The 15,053-nt window shown below is 38.8% G+C and overlaps 1 protein-coding gene across 1 annotated transcript in view; it reads left to right on the forward strand.

Annotated features, from left to right (window-relative positions):
- The window catches only part of PLBD1 (phospholipase B domain containing 1), an 87,730-nt gene that overhangs the window by 12,870 nt on the left and 59,807 nt on the right, over nt 1-15,053 (forward strand). Inside the window, exon 2 of the mRNA XM_007944471.2 lies at nt 1,350-1,569. Coding sequence (XP_007942662.2) covers nt 1,350-1,569 — 220 coding nt within the window. The remainder of the gene's footprint in view (nt 1-1,349; nt 1,570-15,053) is intronic.

Here is a 15,053-nt window from a genome sequence, read left to right on the forward strand (position 1 = left end):
GGAAAAAGGCAGACAAAGGAGGAGATTCAGGAGAATGACCCATGCCCCATGAAGGAAAAGGTTTTAGGAATTAAAGAGTAGATACCAAGGTCAAATGCTTTTGGAAGACCTCAAGATTCAAGGATTTCCTTAGTGACCTAGGCAAGAGCAATGCCAGTGTCATGGTGAGGATGGACACCAGGCTGAGTGAGGAAAAGAGGAAGTAAAGTATGTGTGTGCACTGCTCTCTCTAGAAGGGGAGACTGGGAACTGTGCCAGTCATGCTCACTGCTCTACTGCTGGCCTCCAGCTTAGTCCCTGATGCAGCATACCAGTTGCCGTGGAGTCAGCTACGACCCATGGCAACCTCACGTGTGTCAGAGTAGAACTGTGCTCCATACGGTTTTCAATGGCTGATTTTTCAGAAGTAGATCACCAGGCTTTTCCTCCAAGGTATCTCTAGCTGGACTTCAACCTTCAGCCTTTTGGTTGACAGCCAAGCATGTTAACTATTTGACCACCCAAGGATTCATGACACAGCATAGCCATTCCATGAAACTTGTTATAAATTCATGAAGGGAAAGAGATTCTGGCAGTAGTTCTGGTTGCAGAATCCAGAGAGGTCTTTTGTGGTTGGTTTGTTTTTAGCTGTGAGACAATGGAGAATATTAATGTGCTGAAATGGAAGGAACCACTACAGAAAGACAGGGAAAAAAAAAAAAAAAAACCACGTTAAGGTACAGAAATAATAATATAGACAAGAAAACTCCTAAAGGAGGTGAGAAGAATGGGACCCATAGTACACATAAAGGGACTGAGGTAGACAAGAAAGGAGAGATGAAAACTACCTGATTCATGTGAATGAATTCATAAAATAATCCAAAAGATGAGGGTTTCACAGATAATAGCTTCTATTTTTTCTGTTAGATAGTGTTCTTATGTCACATGTGGGTAAGGAGCCTATGAGAATGGTGATGCTTTGGTCCTGCTGTGAGGGAAATGAAAGAAGTTGCTGACTAGTCATACAAACCCTATGTTTGACTAAGAGGTGGGGAGAGCACCAGTTCTGGCCCTGCCCCTGGTCCCACCTTTTAAGGATGAAGCACTTCAGCCCACCTCTGTGAAGCTATAACTATGGTCTTACTTTTGGCCTGGTTCTGTAAGCTTATCCCCCTTGATTTTTTTTTTTTTTTTTTTTTTTCCATTTTTAGCAAGAAAAAACTATAGAGTCAGATTTCCCAATTCTAATAGAGTGGAAATCTTTATGACAAAAAATACTGCAATTGTTGGGGAAAATTTTATATGGGAAAAATGTGTCAGGGCCTCAGTTAAATAGTTTTCTATCGTTATTCCCTTTCCTTTTCTTCCAGATGTCCGCTATGCAACTGTGTACTGGATGAGTTCTGCAAAGACAGTACAAGTCAAAGATATACTGGACAAGAATGGGGATGCCTATGGCTTTTACAATGACTCTATGCAGACTACAGGCTGGGGCATCCTGGAGATCAGAGCAGGGTATGGTTCTCAGGCTCTGAGCAATGAAATCATCATGTTTGCAGCTGGCTTTTTGGAGGGTTACCTCACTGCCCCGTAAGTATCCTAGTCAAGATGGAACAACTGCCGTGAAAGCTCTGTCCTTTCTTTGCATCAATAGTAGCTCTTGTCTTCCTGGTATCGTACATTAGAACTGACAAGTAGCTGAGGTCCTTCTCATGTGATAGAAACATTATCAGAAATGCATTTATACCTGTTAATCCATACTTGCCTCGAAAGAATAAAGCTGCCAGTTGTAGCACTCTTCAATTCTCATGGCATTGACCTTTCTAAATCTTTCCTTCTCATGACACTATTTTAAAGGACAGCCAAGCTATTTCACCCTAGTAGTTAGTCATTTATGGTCTACTTGAAAGCAAATAAGATGTAGAGTGACTTGTTGAAAACCAGAAAGCAGTGAAGATTAATTAAAAATTAATTATAAATATAAGGACATTTTTTTCATAGTCTTGAAACAATACCACCAAGTGGGCAAAGAGATTTTAAATTGAAGTTTTAATTAGTCTGATATAAAGAGTCCTTCTAGCTCTGTTGTTCCTTGATTCTGATGTTCTTCCCTCATCTTATGAAAATCACAAGTAGTTGTTATTTGCAATAATAATGCAATCAGGATATATCCTTTTCTGGGAACAGCTCTTTAAGGAAAATAAAGTTACAACTCATTTAATCAAGCTTCATCTCTCCTTGATATAAAATTTGTCTTGATAACTTGTCTTTCTTTTATTGTCTGTGACCTAGATTGAGTGCAGTTGTATCAAGACTTATTGCAGGCTGTGATTGTCTTAGTCAAATATAGTGCTGATCTTAATCTATTTCTAAGGATTAGAGATTATATCAGATGTTGGGCTACTAGTTATTAGGTATTGGCTGCTCTTTTTTTTTTTTTTAATTTTATTTTGATTTGGGTGAAGATTTACAGAGTAAATTCACTTTTCATATAGCAGTTCACATATACTTTGTCTCATGTCATTGACCAAAATTTACAATGCAACAGCTCCCCTCCCACTTCCTCCCCATACTTACCTCTTCCCAGTGTCCATCCCTCCATACTCTTCTGCACCCTGAGGTATCTCCCTATGCATAAGCAGCCCTTCCTTCTCCCATGATTGTTCTCTCCAGGGCGTGTGTCTACCTGAGGTAAATGTTTAACTCACATGCCTGTACTTTGTTTGGCTGGAAACCACAGGTGTGGGTTCAATTCCAGACCTGAAGGGCAGCTAGGGGCCATAGTCTCAGTGGTTCTACCAGGCTCTATTGGACCAGCACACCTGGTCACCACCTTTTTTGGATGATTTTGAGTTTTGTTCCGCATTGCTCTCCCTCTCTATGCAGGATCTCCTACATCCCTTCCAAGTGGATGACAGTGGTTGGCTGCTCTTTTTTTCATTTAAATTACAAATTTGTTTTTTATTTTGACACCCAGCTTTTATTATCCTAGCATACGAGTGCCCTTAACAGGATGCTATTTGGAGATCTAAGGCACTTGACTGCTAACCAGAAGGCTGGCGGTTCAAACCCACCAGCCACTCCTCGGAAGGAAGATGGGACAATCTACTTCCATAGTGATACTGCCTCGGAAACCCAAGGAGGGGTCGCTATGAGTAGGGTCTGACTCAACGGCACATAACAACAACAAAAACTTTATAAACTGAATAAAATGTTAAAACTGTATTATATCTGTGAAATCTAAACATATCTTTTCCTCCAGACCTGCTCCTTCTGTATCCACTGAGTTTTGATTGTATTATTTAAATTGAATTGCAGGTTTGGAGAAAGAATTGTACCCTAAGCTGTGTGAATATAAATAGGTTAGATGAACTCATGAATGACATATGTAATGGGCTATTAAGGGAAACTGGGCAATTTGAGGTGAGCAGTTCTAACATATGAGATTGTTCTGAGGATAATTATGTCTTCCTTGAATATTTCTGTTGGTGTTATTGTTAGAGACAGCTCAGGAAGTTTGACTGAGGGGGCTTCTTATAAAGGTGGCAGTTCTGATATCCTTATCTTTCAGAAAAATAAGTTTTAGCATCTCATAGCAGCACTTTAGGGATGGTTCTATCATTATACCTTTATGCCTAACATAAAACATTAACATATCCTTGAGTACCTCTGTCCATTTACCAAATAAATCCATAGAAGAAGCTGTTCTATTCACAACTTCATTTATACTTCTGTGTTAGAGGGAAAAATGACTGGCTTAAATATTTTTTTAAAAGCTACTATTTAGTATCTATTTTCTTATTTATATTGTCTTTTTTACCATGTCCTTTCAAAAAAAAAAAAAAGAAAAATCCTTGGACATCCATCCAAGTCAGTCTTTTAAGATTAAAAAAAAAAAGCTTCCTGAAAATTCTGACCCATGACCTGACAATGGAGACTGTATTCTCTTCAGACAGTAGAAACAGCCCCATGGGCAAATGATTAGGAGTAAGGGACAAATAGGCCTAGAAATCTCAGTCTGATACTGTATTCTTAAGGAAAAAGTCCCAGCAATTTCTGTGCTGCAGCAAACAACCTCGAAGGAGTGTTTTAAGAATAAGGAGTCAAAAGAGGAAGGCACCCGAGTGGGCCAGAGTGGTTAAAGACAGCTTTGTGGCAGATGTGGGTTTTGGGTCTGTTGCTTGATAGATGAGAACCATCTGGTTTGGCTGGGAGGAGGGATGGAGTCATTCTGGGCAGAAGGTAGCAATACAGAGTATTTATTTTTTAATTGTGATTTGGGTGAAGGATGAAGTACTTAGAAAGGGCACTGAGTTTAAAACAAGCAGGTTGCATTTACAGTAGAAAAGAGTAGAGGCTCCAATTGAGCAAGCAACAGAACTTTCAAAGCAAATGGAAACCAAGTTGTGGGAGACTTTGGGTGGGGACCCATTCAGAGTTTAGCATGCTGTGTACTTCAAGTATAGAATACTCAGATGTTTCTTGAATTTGAAAGAGGCTGTCTCTGTTCATCTCTGTCTAATATCTGTGGCTGTGGTAGTTCTCCCCACCTCCTTACAGATGGTTCTTCCATTTTTATGGGTACTAAGAATTTAAGAGGGCTTCTGCTTTGCTCACTGAACAACTGAAAATGTTTGCTGAGCATGAAAATGCATGATAATAGAACTGACGTGGGGAGTGGACAGAGAGAGGCTAGATACACATGGGGTCACCATATGTCAGAGCCAACTTGATGGCAGCTGGTTTTTTGTTTTGTTTTTTAAAATACAAGGCAACTGGTTTTTAGAAAAAGGAGAAGGACTCTCCTTAGAAGGTTCTTTCCCATAAGATACTTTTCAGAGTCTCATTCTAATTGCATAACCAAAAAACCAAATATAGTAAGTAGGAGAATTTCCAAATAAGCATGCATTTAAAGGACCCGTTCTGTGCCTAGCTCAAAGCTTACCCTGCGTGCTTAGATCAGACAGACCACTTGCATTCTTGCCAGTTAATAATTTACAAGGCTGGCGGTTCAAACCCACCAGCCACTCCTCAGAAGGAAGGTTGGGCAATCCTACTTCCTAGTGATACTGCCTCGGAAACCCAAGGAGGGGTCGCTATGAGCCGGGCCAACTCAAAGGCAAGTAACAACAACAACAACATGGGTTAAGGAAGAGGGGAGAGCAGGAGGAGCTGTTGTTTCTGTTTCTCCTCTCCTGAGAGGGTTCAGGAGATTAAGGCTCGCTGTAAATTCTGATGTAAATGAGAGTTTTGAAGGAGGGAGCTATGCTGAATGGAATAAAGAAGCTGGCCTCTTAAGTGGGAGAACAGGAAAGAACAAGGAGACAGAACAGAGGAAATGCTGGAAGGATTTGCAACATTGTGACTCTAGATCTAAGGCATCACAAAGGACTGCTACAATCAGCACCCCAACTGTATGTACACTGTACACTCTCCACTGAGTGAGAGGCAGGATGGCTCCCTCCCTGCGAAAGTATCCAGCATTCTCTGAAGTAAAGTGTGTGAGCTTCAACTGTTAGCCATCTAGAAGCTGTGACTATAGCCACAAACCAATTTTTGTTGTTGTTGTTGTTAGGTACCATTGAGTCAGTTCTGACTCGTAATGAGCCTAGGTACAATAGAACAAAGTGGTGGCCAGTCCTGCACCATCTTCACAATTGTTGCTATCTGATTCATAAAGAAAATAAGCTCAGCACAAAAAATTATACGGAACAAAGAAACCAGGAACACCATGAAAAACCACATAACAAAATAACAGCACCAAATTCATACTTGTTGATAATTATGCCAAATGGTAAGTGCATTAAATGCACCACTCAAGAGACGGAGAGTTGCAGACTAGATAAGAAAACACAATCATTGCTATACTTGAATCCATTGTTACAGCCACTGTGTCAGTCCATCTCATTGAGGGTCTTCCTCTTTGTCACTGCATTCTACCAATCATGATGTCCTTCTCCAAAGTCCCTCCTAATAACGTGTCCAAAGTACCTGAGACAAAGTCTCTCCATCCATGCTTTTAAGGAGTATTTTGGCTGCACTTCTCCAAGGCATATTTGTTCATTCTTCTGGTAGTCCGTGGTATATTCACTATTCTTTGTCAACACCATAATTCAACAGTATCAGTTCTTCAGCATTCCTTATTTATTGTCTGGCTTTCACATGTATATGAGGTTATTGAAAATATAAATCATGGCTTAGTCCTCAAAGTTAATCTTTGCTTTTTGATACTTTAAAGAGGTCTTTTGTAGCTGATTTGCCCAGTGTGCTGTATATATATATATATATATATGCTTCCATAGGCATTATGGATTCAAGTAAAATTAAATCTTTGACAACTTCAGTCTTTTCTCCGTTTATCATAATGTTGCATGTTGCATATTGGTCCAGTAATAAGGATTTTTGTTTTCTTTATGTTGAGGTGTAATCCACACTGAAGGCTATAGTCTTTGATTTTCATCAGTGAGTACTTCAAGTCATCTTCACTCTTGGCAAACAAGGTTGTGTCATCTGCATATCACAGGTTGTTAATAAGTCACTGCAAAAAGGACATAGAGGTGACATCTTCTGACCACCTCTAACTTCACAAGAGGAAGACAGAGTCACCATCAGAAGCCCAAGGCTTATTCCTATGAGGCCAGACGTGCTGCCACCCTCCAGCCTTTCTGACACCAACTATTCCTCCCAAGGCACTCAGTACTTCTCTGCTGGGTGTGATAATTCATTGTGATGGCCACACAGAACTCACAGACAGTACTCACGATTATGGGGTTTATTAGGGAAGTAACAGGCAGTGTGTAACAGGCTGGAGGCCATTTCGTGGTGTTCCTGGTTTATTTGTTCCATATAATTTTCTGTGCTGAGCTCATTTTGTTTATGAATCAAATAGCAAAAATTGTGAAGATGCAGCTGTTTCTTCCTATTTCGAGTTGTGCCACATCAGCAAATGGAGATCCTCAAAGCTTTACTCCATCCATACCATTGCAGTCTATTCTACTTTGAGGAGGCAGCTCTTCCCCAAGCATATTTTGAGTGCCTTCCGACCTGAGGGGCTTATGTTCTGTCACTATATTGGACAAAGTTTCAGGGGTATTCATGAGTTTTCCAGTACTATATCAGACAGTGTTTCATTGCTATTCATAAGGTTTTTACTGGCCAGTTCTTTCAGAAGTGCATGGCCCCTTCCTTCTTCCAAGTCTGTCTTAATCTGGAAGCTTCACTGAATCCTGTCCACCATGGATGACCCTGCTGGTATTTGAAATGCCAGTGGCATAGCCTCTAGCCTCACAGCAACATGCAAGCCACCACAGTACGACAAACTGACAGATGAGTGGTGTTCTGCATATATAGCCACATATATAGCAAACTGCATAAGTGGCACAGTTATGCAGGCTTCCTAGAGATATGCAAACAGTTTGTGGGATTGGCTTACTGGGTAAAAGTTTGGATCCTAGTCTTGAGGGAAACACTTTGTCAACTGGTATAACATTTCACAAAGATAATGGTCTACATCCTAGTTTGGTGAGTAGCATCTGGGGTCTTAAAAGCTTACAAACAACCATGTAAGATACAGCTATTGGTCTCTACTCATACGGAGAAAAAGAGAATGAAGGAAATCAAACTCTCAAAGAAGAAACTAAGCCACAGAACTAATAGCCTACATGAACCACAGCCTCTTCTAACCTGAGATCGGAATAACTAGATGGTGCCTGGCACTACTACTGACTGTTCTGGCCAGGGAAACAATAGAAGACCCTGGTTAGAATGGGAGCAAAATGTAGAACAAAGCTCAGATTCTGTAAAAAAAAAGAAGCCAGAACTACTGGACCATAGAGACTAGAGAAACCCCTGAGTTGATTGCCCTAAGACAATCTTTGAAAGTGGAATTAAAGCTATTTCTTCAGGTCACCATTTAGCCAAATAATAGATTGCCTCATAGAATAAATAGTTTCACACATGACTAATGGCCTCCCTTAAATAATGAACTGTATGAGACCAAATGGTCAATATTTCCCAGAAGCAAAAATGAAAAGGCAAGGAGGGAGGGGAAGCTAGAACAATGGAATCAGGACAAACAGAATGGAAACAATGAAAATGCTGACACTTTGTAAAAATTGTAACCAGTGGCACAGAAAAATTTGTATAAAAATTGTTAAAGTAGAATGTAATTTGCTGTATAAACTTTAAAATATTAAAAAGGGAATAAAAGCCACTGTAACTCCTGATTCTTGTAAGATTCCCTGATTCTCTGGGAGTCATAATGGAGGCACTTAGACATGGAGGAGTGAGAGATGAGAGACAGAGGGACATAAAGCAATTAATATATAAAAATGCCTGCACACTGAAGTTCCAAAATCCACAAAGAAATTGAAAACTAAAATAAGTCAGCAAAATCCATAGTCATATGAATACAATCCAGACAAAATCAGTGTTATGCAATGGTTTAACAAAAACTTTAAATATATTTAGATTGCTAAAATTTATAAATAAAGGAAAAAAATATGAAACAAAAGAGAAGAAATAAGAAGACTGGTGATAACTCTTATTCAATAATGTATTGGAAGTCCTAAAGGATCTCAGGTGGCGTAGTGCCTAAGGCATTGACTGCTAACCAGAAGGCTAGCAGGTCAAACCCACCAGCCACTCCTCGGAAGGAAGGTTGGGCAATCTACTTCTATAGTGATACTGCCTTGGAAACCCCAGGAGGGGTCGCTCTGAGTTGGATCCAACTCAACAGCAGTGTGTATGGGGTCTTTTGTTTTTGTTTTATTGGAAGTTCTAGCCAGATCAATAAGGCAAGAAAGAGAAACAAAGAGGTAAAACTTTTTGTATTTGCAGATAATATGCTCCTTTATGGGAGCTCTGGTGTGTAGTGCCTAAGACATTTGACTGCTAACCAGAAGCCTGGTGGTTCAAATCCACCAGCCACTCCTTGAAAGAAGGTTGCCGATCTACTTCCATAGTGATACCACCTCGGAAAACCAAGGAGGAGTCGCTATGCGTTGGATCTGACTCAAAGACAGTGAGTTTTTTTTTTTTTTTTTTTTTTTTTTTTTTTTTTTTTAATGATCCTATACATAGAAAATCCAAAAGACGCAACAAGAACTTTATGGGAACTAATAGAAGAATTCAACAAAGTAGGAGGATACAAGATCGATGCAAAAAATCAGTTGGATTCCTTTACACTGGCAAAGAGAATTTTGATAAGGAAACTGGGAAAACAATACCATTTATAATAGCCACCCAACAGATGAAATATCTAGGAATAAACCTAAGCAGAGATACAAAATACTTATACAAAGAAAACTATAAGAAACCAAATATGACCTACATAAATGGAAGAACATACCATGTCCAAGGATAGGAAGACTTAACCTTGTGAAAATGTCAATAGTACCCAAAATGATTTACATCCAGATTCCATCATTATTTTTTAAAGAAATGGAAACACTAATGACTACCTTCATATGGAAAGGAAAGATACCCTGGATAAGCAAAGCACTACTAAGGAAGAAGTGTAGAGTATAAGGTCTCACACTCCCTGATCTCAAAACCTACTATGCAGGCACAGTAGTCAAAGCAGCCAGATGTTGGTACAATGACAGACCTATTAAATCAGTGGAATAGAACTAAGAACCCAGAACTAAATCCATCCACCTATAGACAGCTGATCTTTGGCAAAGGGCTGAAACCCATTAAATAGGAGAGAGATAGTCACTGTAACAAATGGTGCTGGCAAAAATGGATATCCATTTTTTGCAGAAAAATGAAACAGGATCCATATCTCTCACTATATGCAAAAACTATGTCAAGATGGATCAGAGACCTAAATGTAAACCCTAAAGCCATAAAGTTCATCAAAGAAAAAATATGGGCAAATTTTGGGCCCCTAACACATAGCATAAATATGCTATCAAACATAACTAAAAATTCACAAACAGCAGAAGACAAACTAGATTTCTGGGACCTCCTAAAAATGAAATATTTATGTGCACCAAAAGATTCTGCCAAAAGAGTGAAAAAAGAACCTATAGACTGCAGATAAAATTTTTGGTGACATACTGATCGAGGGACTAATCTTTAAAATTTATAGAAAATTTCAATACCTTAGCAACAGAAAGACAAACAGTCCAATTAAAAAATGGGCAGAGGATATGAACAGACACTCTACTAAAGAAGACATTCAGGCAGCAAAGCAAAACAGCAATGAGATATCATTCACCCCAGCATTAATAGGAGAGTTTGAAAAAACAGAAAACACCCAACATGATGAGGGTGTGGAGAGGCTAAACCTTCATACACTTCTGGTAAAACTGTAAAATGATATATCCACTGTGGAAAACAGTATGGTGCTTCCTTAAAAAAATTGGAAATATAATATGATCCAGCAATCCCACTACTAGGTATATATCCTAGAGAAATAAGAGCTGTGACAAGAACAGATACATGCACAACCATGTTAATGACAGCATTATTCACAACAGCAGAAAGATGGAAACAACCTAAGTACCAATCAGTGGATGAATGGATAAATAAACTACAGGGCATACAAACAATGGAATACTATGCAACATTAAAGAATAGTGATGAATCTGTGAAACACCTCATGACATGGATGAACCTAGAGGACATTATGCTGAGTGAAATTAGTCACAAAAGGACAAATATTGTATGGTTATTCATAGTTATCAGAGGTGGGAAGGTAGATCACTAACTAGCCACATATTAACTTGGCTGAAGAAAAAGGCAATGTACAATAAGAGGGAAGTCAGCACAAAAATGATTAAGACAAAGGTAGACACTAGGAAGAGCACAAGAGTTAAAGGCAACAAAAGTAAATACTATTACATACACAAAAAAAATAACAGTAATAACAATAATCTATGAGCGGATACCTAGATAGACACACAAGCTAAACAGGTGTGGAAACGCAAATGGGACTACACACAGGAATGTATATAGATTTGACAGAGGATATCTCTACATATGTATCTGTATGTGTGCAAATATATCCATGAATATAGTAGATGTGGTAGTTAAGGTTGTGTGTCAGCTTGACTGGGCTAGGATTTTGAGTGGCTTGGCAGCTGGATGTAGTCATTTCCCGTGATGAGACTGGATGTGCTGTGCTATAATCACCTCCCTTGTGGAATCTGCTGTGAGCAGTTAATCAGTTGAAAGAGAGCTTTCTTCAGTGTGTAGCCTGCTTCCAGACGTTTAGAAAGGATCTTGCATTTGGTTCAGTCTGGTGGCATAGTGATTAAGGCATTTGACTGCTAACTAGAAGGCTGGCAGTTCAAACCCACCACCCACTCCACAGAAGGAAGTTTGGGCAATCTACTTCCATTGTGATATCACCTCGGAAACCCAGGGAGGGGTCACTATGAGTTGGATCTGACTTGATGGTAGTGAATTTGGTTTGGCTCATTTCCAGTTCCTATTCCAGTGGGCTGCTGTGTTGCCTACTGATCTTGCGATTGTTACCTTTGCAGCTTGTGAACTGACAATTTGTCATTTTACTTGCTGATCTTAGATTTGTCAGGCTCAGCAGCCAGCAGCGTGTGAGTCAGGAGAAGCCTTCAGTTTGCTCCAGTGGGATTGGAAGGCAGAGCTAAAGCCCAAGGTCGAGGGGTCTCCATCCAACCCCTGGAGCCAGCCCTCTGAACTCAGACTTCTAGCCTAGTCTTCCCCTAGAGCCAGCACTCTGAACCCAGACTTCTAGCCCCCTAAACTGTAAGGGAATAACTTTCTGTTTGTTGAAGCTATCCTCTTGTGGTATTTCTGTTAAAGCAGCACTAGAGAACTAAGACAGTACAGCATACAGGGGGCAAAGTTATGAAAACTTCTTAGTCATAACCACATACTTTAAGGGAATGACTCACTGGGCCTGGGAACTCAAGACTATAGTTTCAGGAGCAGTAAGGTCAATTGGCATGACATAGTCCACAAGGACAGTCCTACTTGGTGAGTGTTGTTGTTGTTACGTACCGTTGAGTCAGACCCAACTCATAGTGCCCCCTCCTTGGGTTTCCGAGGCAGTATCACTATGGAAGTACATTGCCCCATCTTCCTTCCGAGGAGTGGCTGGTGGGTTTGAACCGCCAGCCTTCTGGTTAGCAGTCAAGTGCCTTAGGCACTATGGTCATCTATTGGTTTCTCCTCATCTGGAGCAAGGAAGAATGAAGAAAATCAAGGACATAAGGCAAGTCCAAAGGACCATGTGAACCCCAGTCTCCACAACCATGAAACCAAAAGAACTAGATGATGCCTATCACTGCTGACTGCTCTGAAAGGAATCACAATAGGAGGTCCTGGATAGAGTGGGAGCAAAACATGGAACAAAACTCAAGATCATAAAAAAGATCAAGCTCACTGGTCTGATAAGGACTAGTAGAACCCCCAAGACTATGGGCTTTAGATATCTTTCAAGTGTGGAATTGAACTCACCACTGTGGCTTACCTTACAGCCAAACAGTAGGCCTATAAGGTAAACAATAACACTAGGCAGGTATGCTTTCCTTAGAACCATCAACCAAAGGAGATCAAAAGGGCAGCATATGGCCAGGGATAAAATTCAGAAGCCAGAGGGATAGGAAAGAAGGATGAATGGAAATGGGAAACAAGGGGTGAAGTGGGATGAGTGCTGTTATATTGTGGAATGGAAAGCCAGTTTGCTTTGTGAACTTTCACCCAAATCACAATTAAAAAATTTAACAGAAGACTGGTGATATTTAAGAACTCATTAGAAATACTATAGATGAAAGTTATGGAAATTAAATATTTTGTTGAAACCTCATAAATGGACAGATCTTAGACTGGACATAATCAGAGAAAAATTCTGAATCAAAATTTAGTATTGAGGGATTTACATAATACACAGCCCAATGAGATAAAGGGGTAAAAATGATTAAAGAGTTACTATTTGACATAGCCCCACCAGCCACTCCTCGGAAGGAAGATTGGGCAATCTACTTCCATAGTGATCCTGCCTCGGAGACCCAAGGAGGGGTCACTATGAGTCGGATCTGACTCGTTGGCACATAACAATAACATTCGACATAGCAGTTAGCTTGAGAAACTGCAGTGTATGTATGTGCCGTCGAGTGTATGTATGTGCCCAGAGAAAAATAATGGAGGTAATTGCAGATAAGCAATAACTGTCAGAACAATAGCTGAGAATTTATCAGTATAGCCAGTCTCTGGATTATGAACATCGATATATGTACAACCATAATAATTATTATGTAAAGCTTATTATATTCATAACTCAAGGTACATACAATGTTTCATTATAACAAACAGATGCTACTTTGCGACACACATCAAAACATTATTACTGTATTATTATGTTAAAGGGAGCTCTGGTAGCATAGTGGTTAAGACACTTGCCTGCTAACGAGACAGCTGGTGGTTCAAACCCCCCAGCCACTCCTCGGAAGGAAGGTTGGGCAATCCTACTTCCGTAGTGATACTGCCTCGGAAACCCAAGGAGGGGTTGCTATGAGTCGGGTTTGACTCGATGGCACATAACAACAACAACAATTATGTTAAAATGTTTTGGTGTATCAGGGAAGTGTTTCTTTAATATTTTTTTGGCATAGAAAAATAAATTATACTCCATATACTAAGACAAACATTTAACTGTCATTAGATACAAACCGTACCTGTTTTGATTCATGTGCAAATTCAATTTAAAGAGAAAGGAACAGAACTCATCCATAATCTGGGGACTGCCGTATTGGAAGAAGACATGAGTTCTTACCTGGAAGCATAGCCATTAAAATCACTACAACATAGTCACCAAAAAAGCAGAAAATTGAGGATTTAAAAAAATAATAAGAAGAAGATTACCAGAAAGAAAAGACACTAACTGCAAAGGATTCTCAACTAGACTGACAGCATACTTCTAATCTCAACAAAATAGCCAGAAGATATTAGAATAAATATCTTAACAGTACTGAGTGAAAATGCTAACTAGAATTTTATAGCCATTTAAAGTATCCAAATATAAGGGCAAAACACAGACATTTTCAAACATACAAATTAAACCACTATTTTCATCTACAATTCCCTATGAAACTAATAAAATGTATACTTTAACAATAATAACAGTAGGGCAAGTGGACTAATAGTTAATACAAGGAACAGAGAAATTAATTTGGCTATAAAAGTAAAAAATAACTTTTAAAGCACAAATTTTTTTTAGTTAAAAGGATAAAACTAAATCTTGAACAATAATATGATAGGAGATTTGATAGTTAAAGTTTGCTAAAATATGTGTCATCTTTGAAGGAGGCAAGAATTATAGATTATTTAGACTTTGTAAGAAAAATGTATAGTTATGAAAATATTTTTAAAAATTTAATGGAGTTCCCTAAGAGAATAGAAATACATTGTATAGTGTCTAAATCAGAAGATATAAAAAGGAGCAAGAAAAAACTATCTAAATAAGAAAAGCATAAAAGGAGTGAGACACTAAGCAAAGGATGATAAACAAAAACAAAAAGATTGTAAAAATAATCCAAACATATCAAAATCACAATAAATGTAAGTGGATTATTACCATCAGCTAAAAATTGTTTACTGTACAGGATATGAGACACATTTAATTTTTAAAAAAGTGATTTTTAAAGTAAAGTATCTGAAATGGTCAATATTCCATAGGAAATGGAAATTAAAACAATGAGAAATCACTTTATACTCATCAAATTTTAAGAAGTAAAATGTCTATACTGTGTTAGTAAGACTGTGGAGCAAATGGAAGTCTAACATGCAGCTGATGGGGATGTAAATTTGTGTAAGCCCTGTGGAGAACAATTTAGCAATTTCTGGTAACATTATAGACATACAGAATATTCTACTCAGCAACTCTAATTTTAGATAAATGTTCTAGAAAAACATGCAGACTTGTAAAAGGATATATTTAAAACAATGTTTGAAGTTGCCTTATTATTACTATTTTTTATTATGATTTGGGTGAAGATTTAGAGCAAATTCACTTTCCATGCAGCAGTTCACATACACTTTGTCTCATGATGTTGACCACAGTTTACCACAATGCAACAGCTCCCCTC

This window comes from Orycteropus afer, unplaced genomic scaffold (assembly GCF_000298275.1).
Source record: "Orycteropus afer afer isolate SDZICR_OR568_19922 unplaced genomic scaffold, OryAfe1.0 scaffold00126, whole genome shotgun sequence".
In the NCBI taxonomy this organism is placed as follows: domain Eukaryota; kingdom Metazoa; phylum Chordata; class Mammalia; order Tubulidentata; family Orycteropodidae; genus Orycteropus; species Orycteropus afer.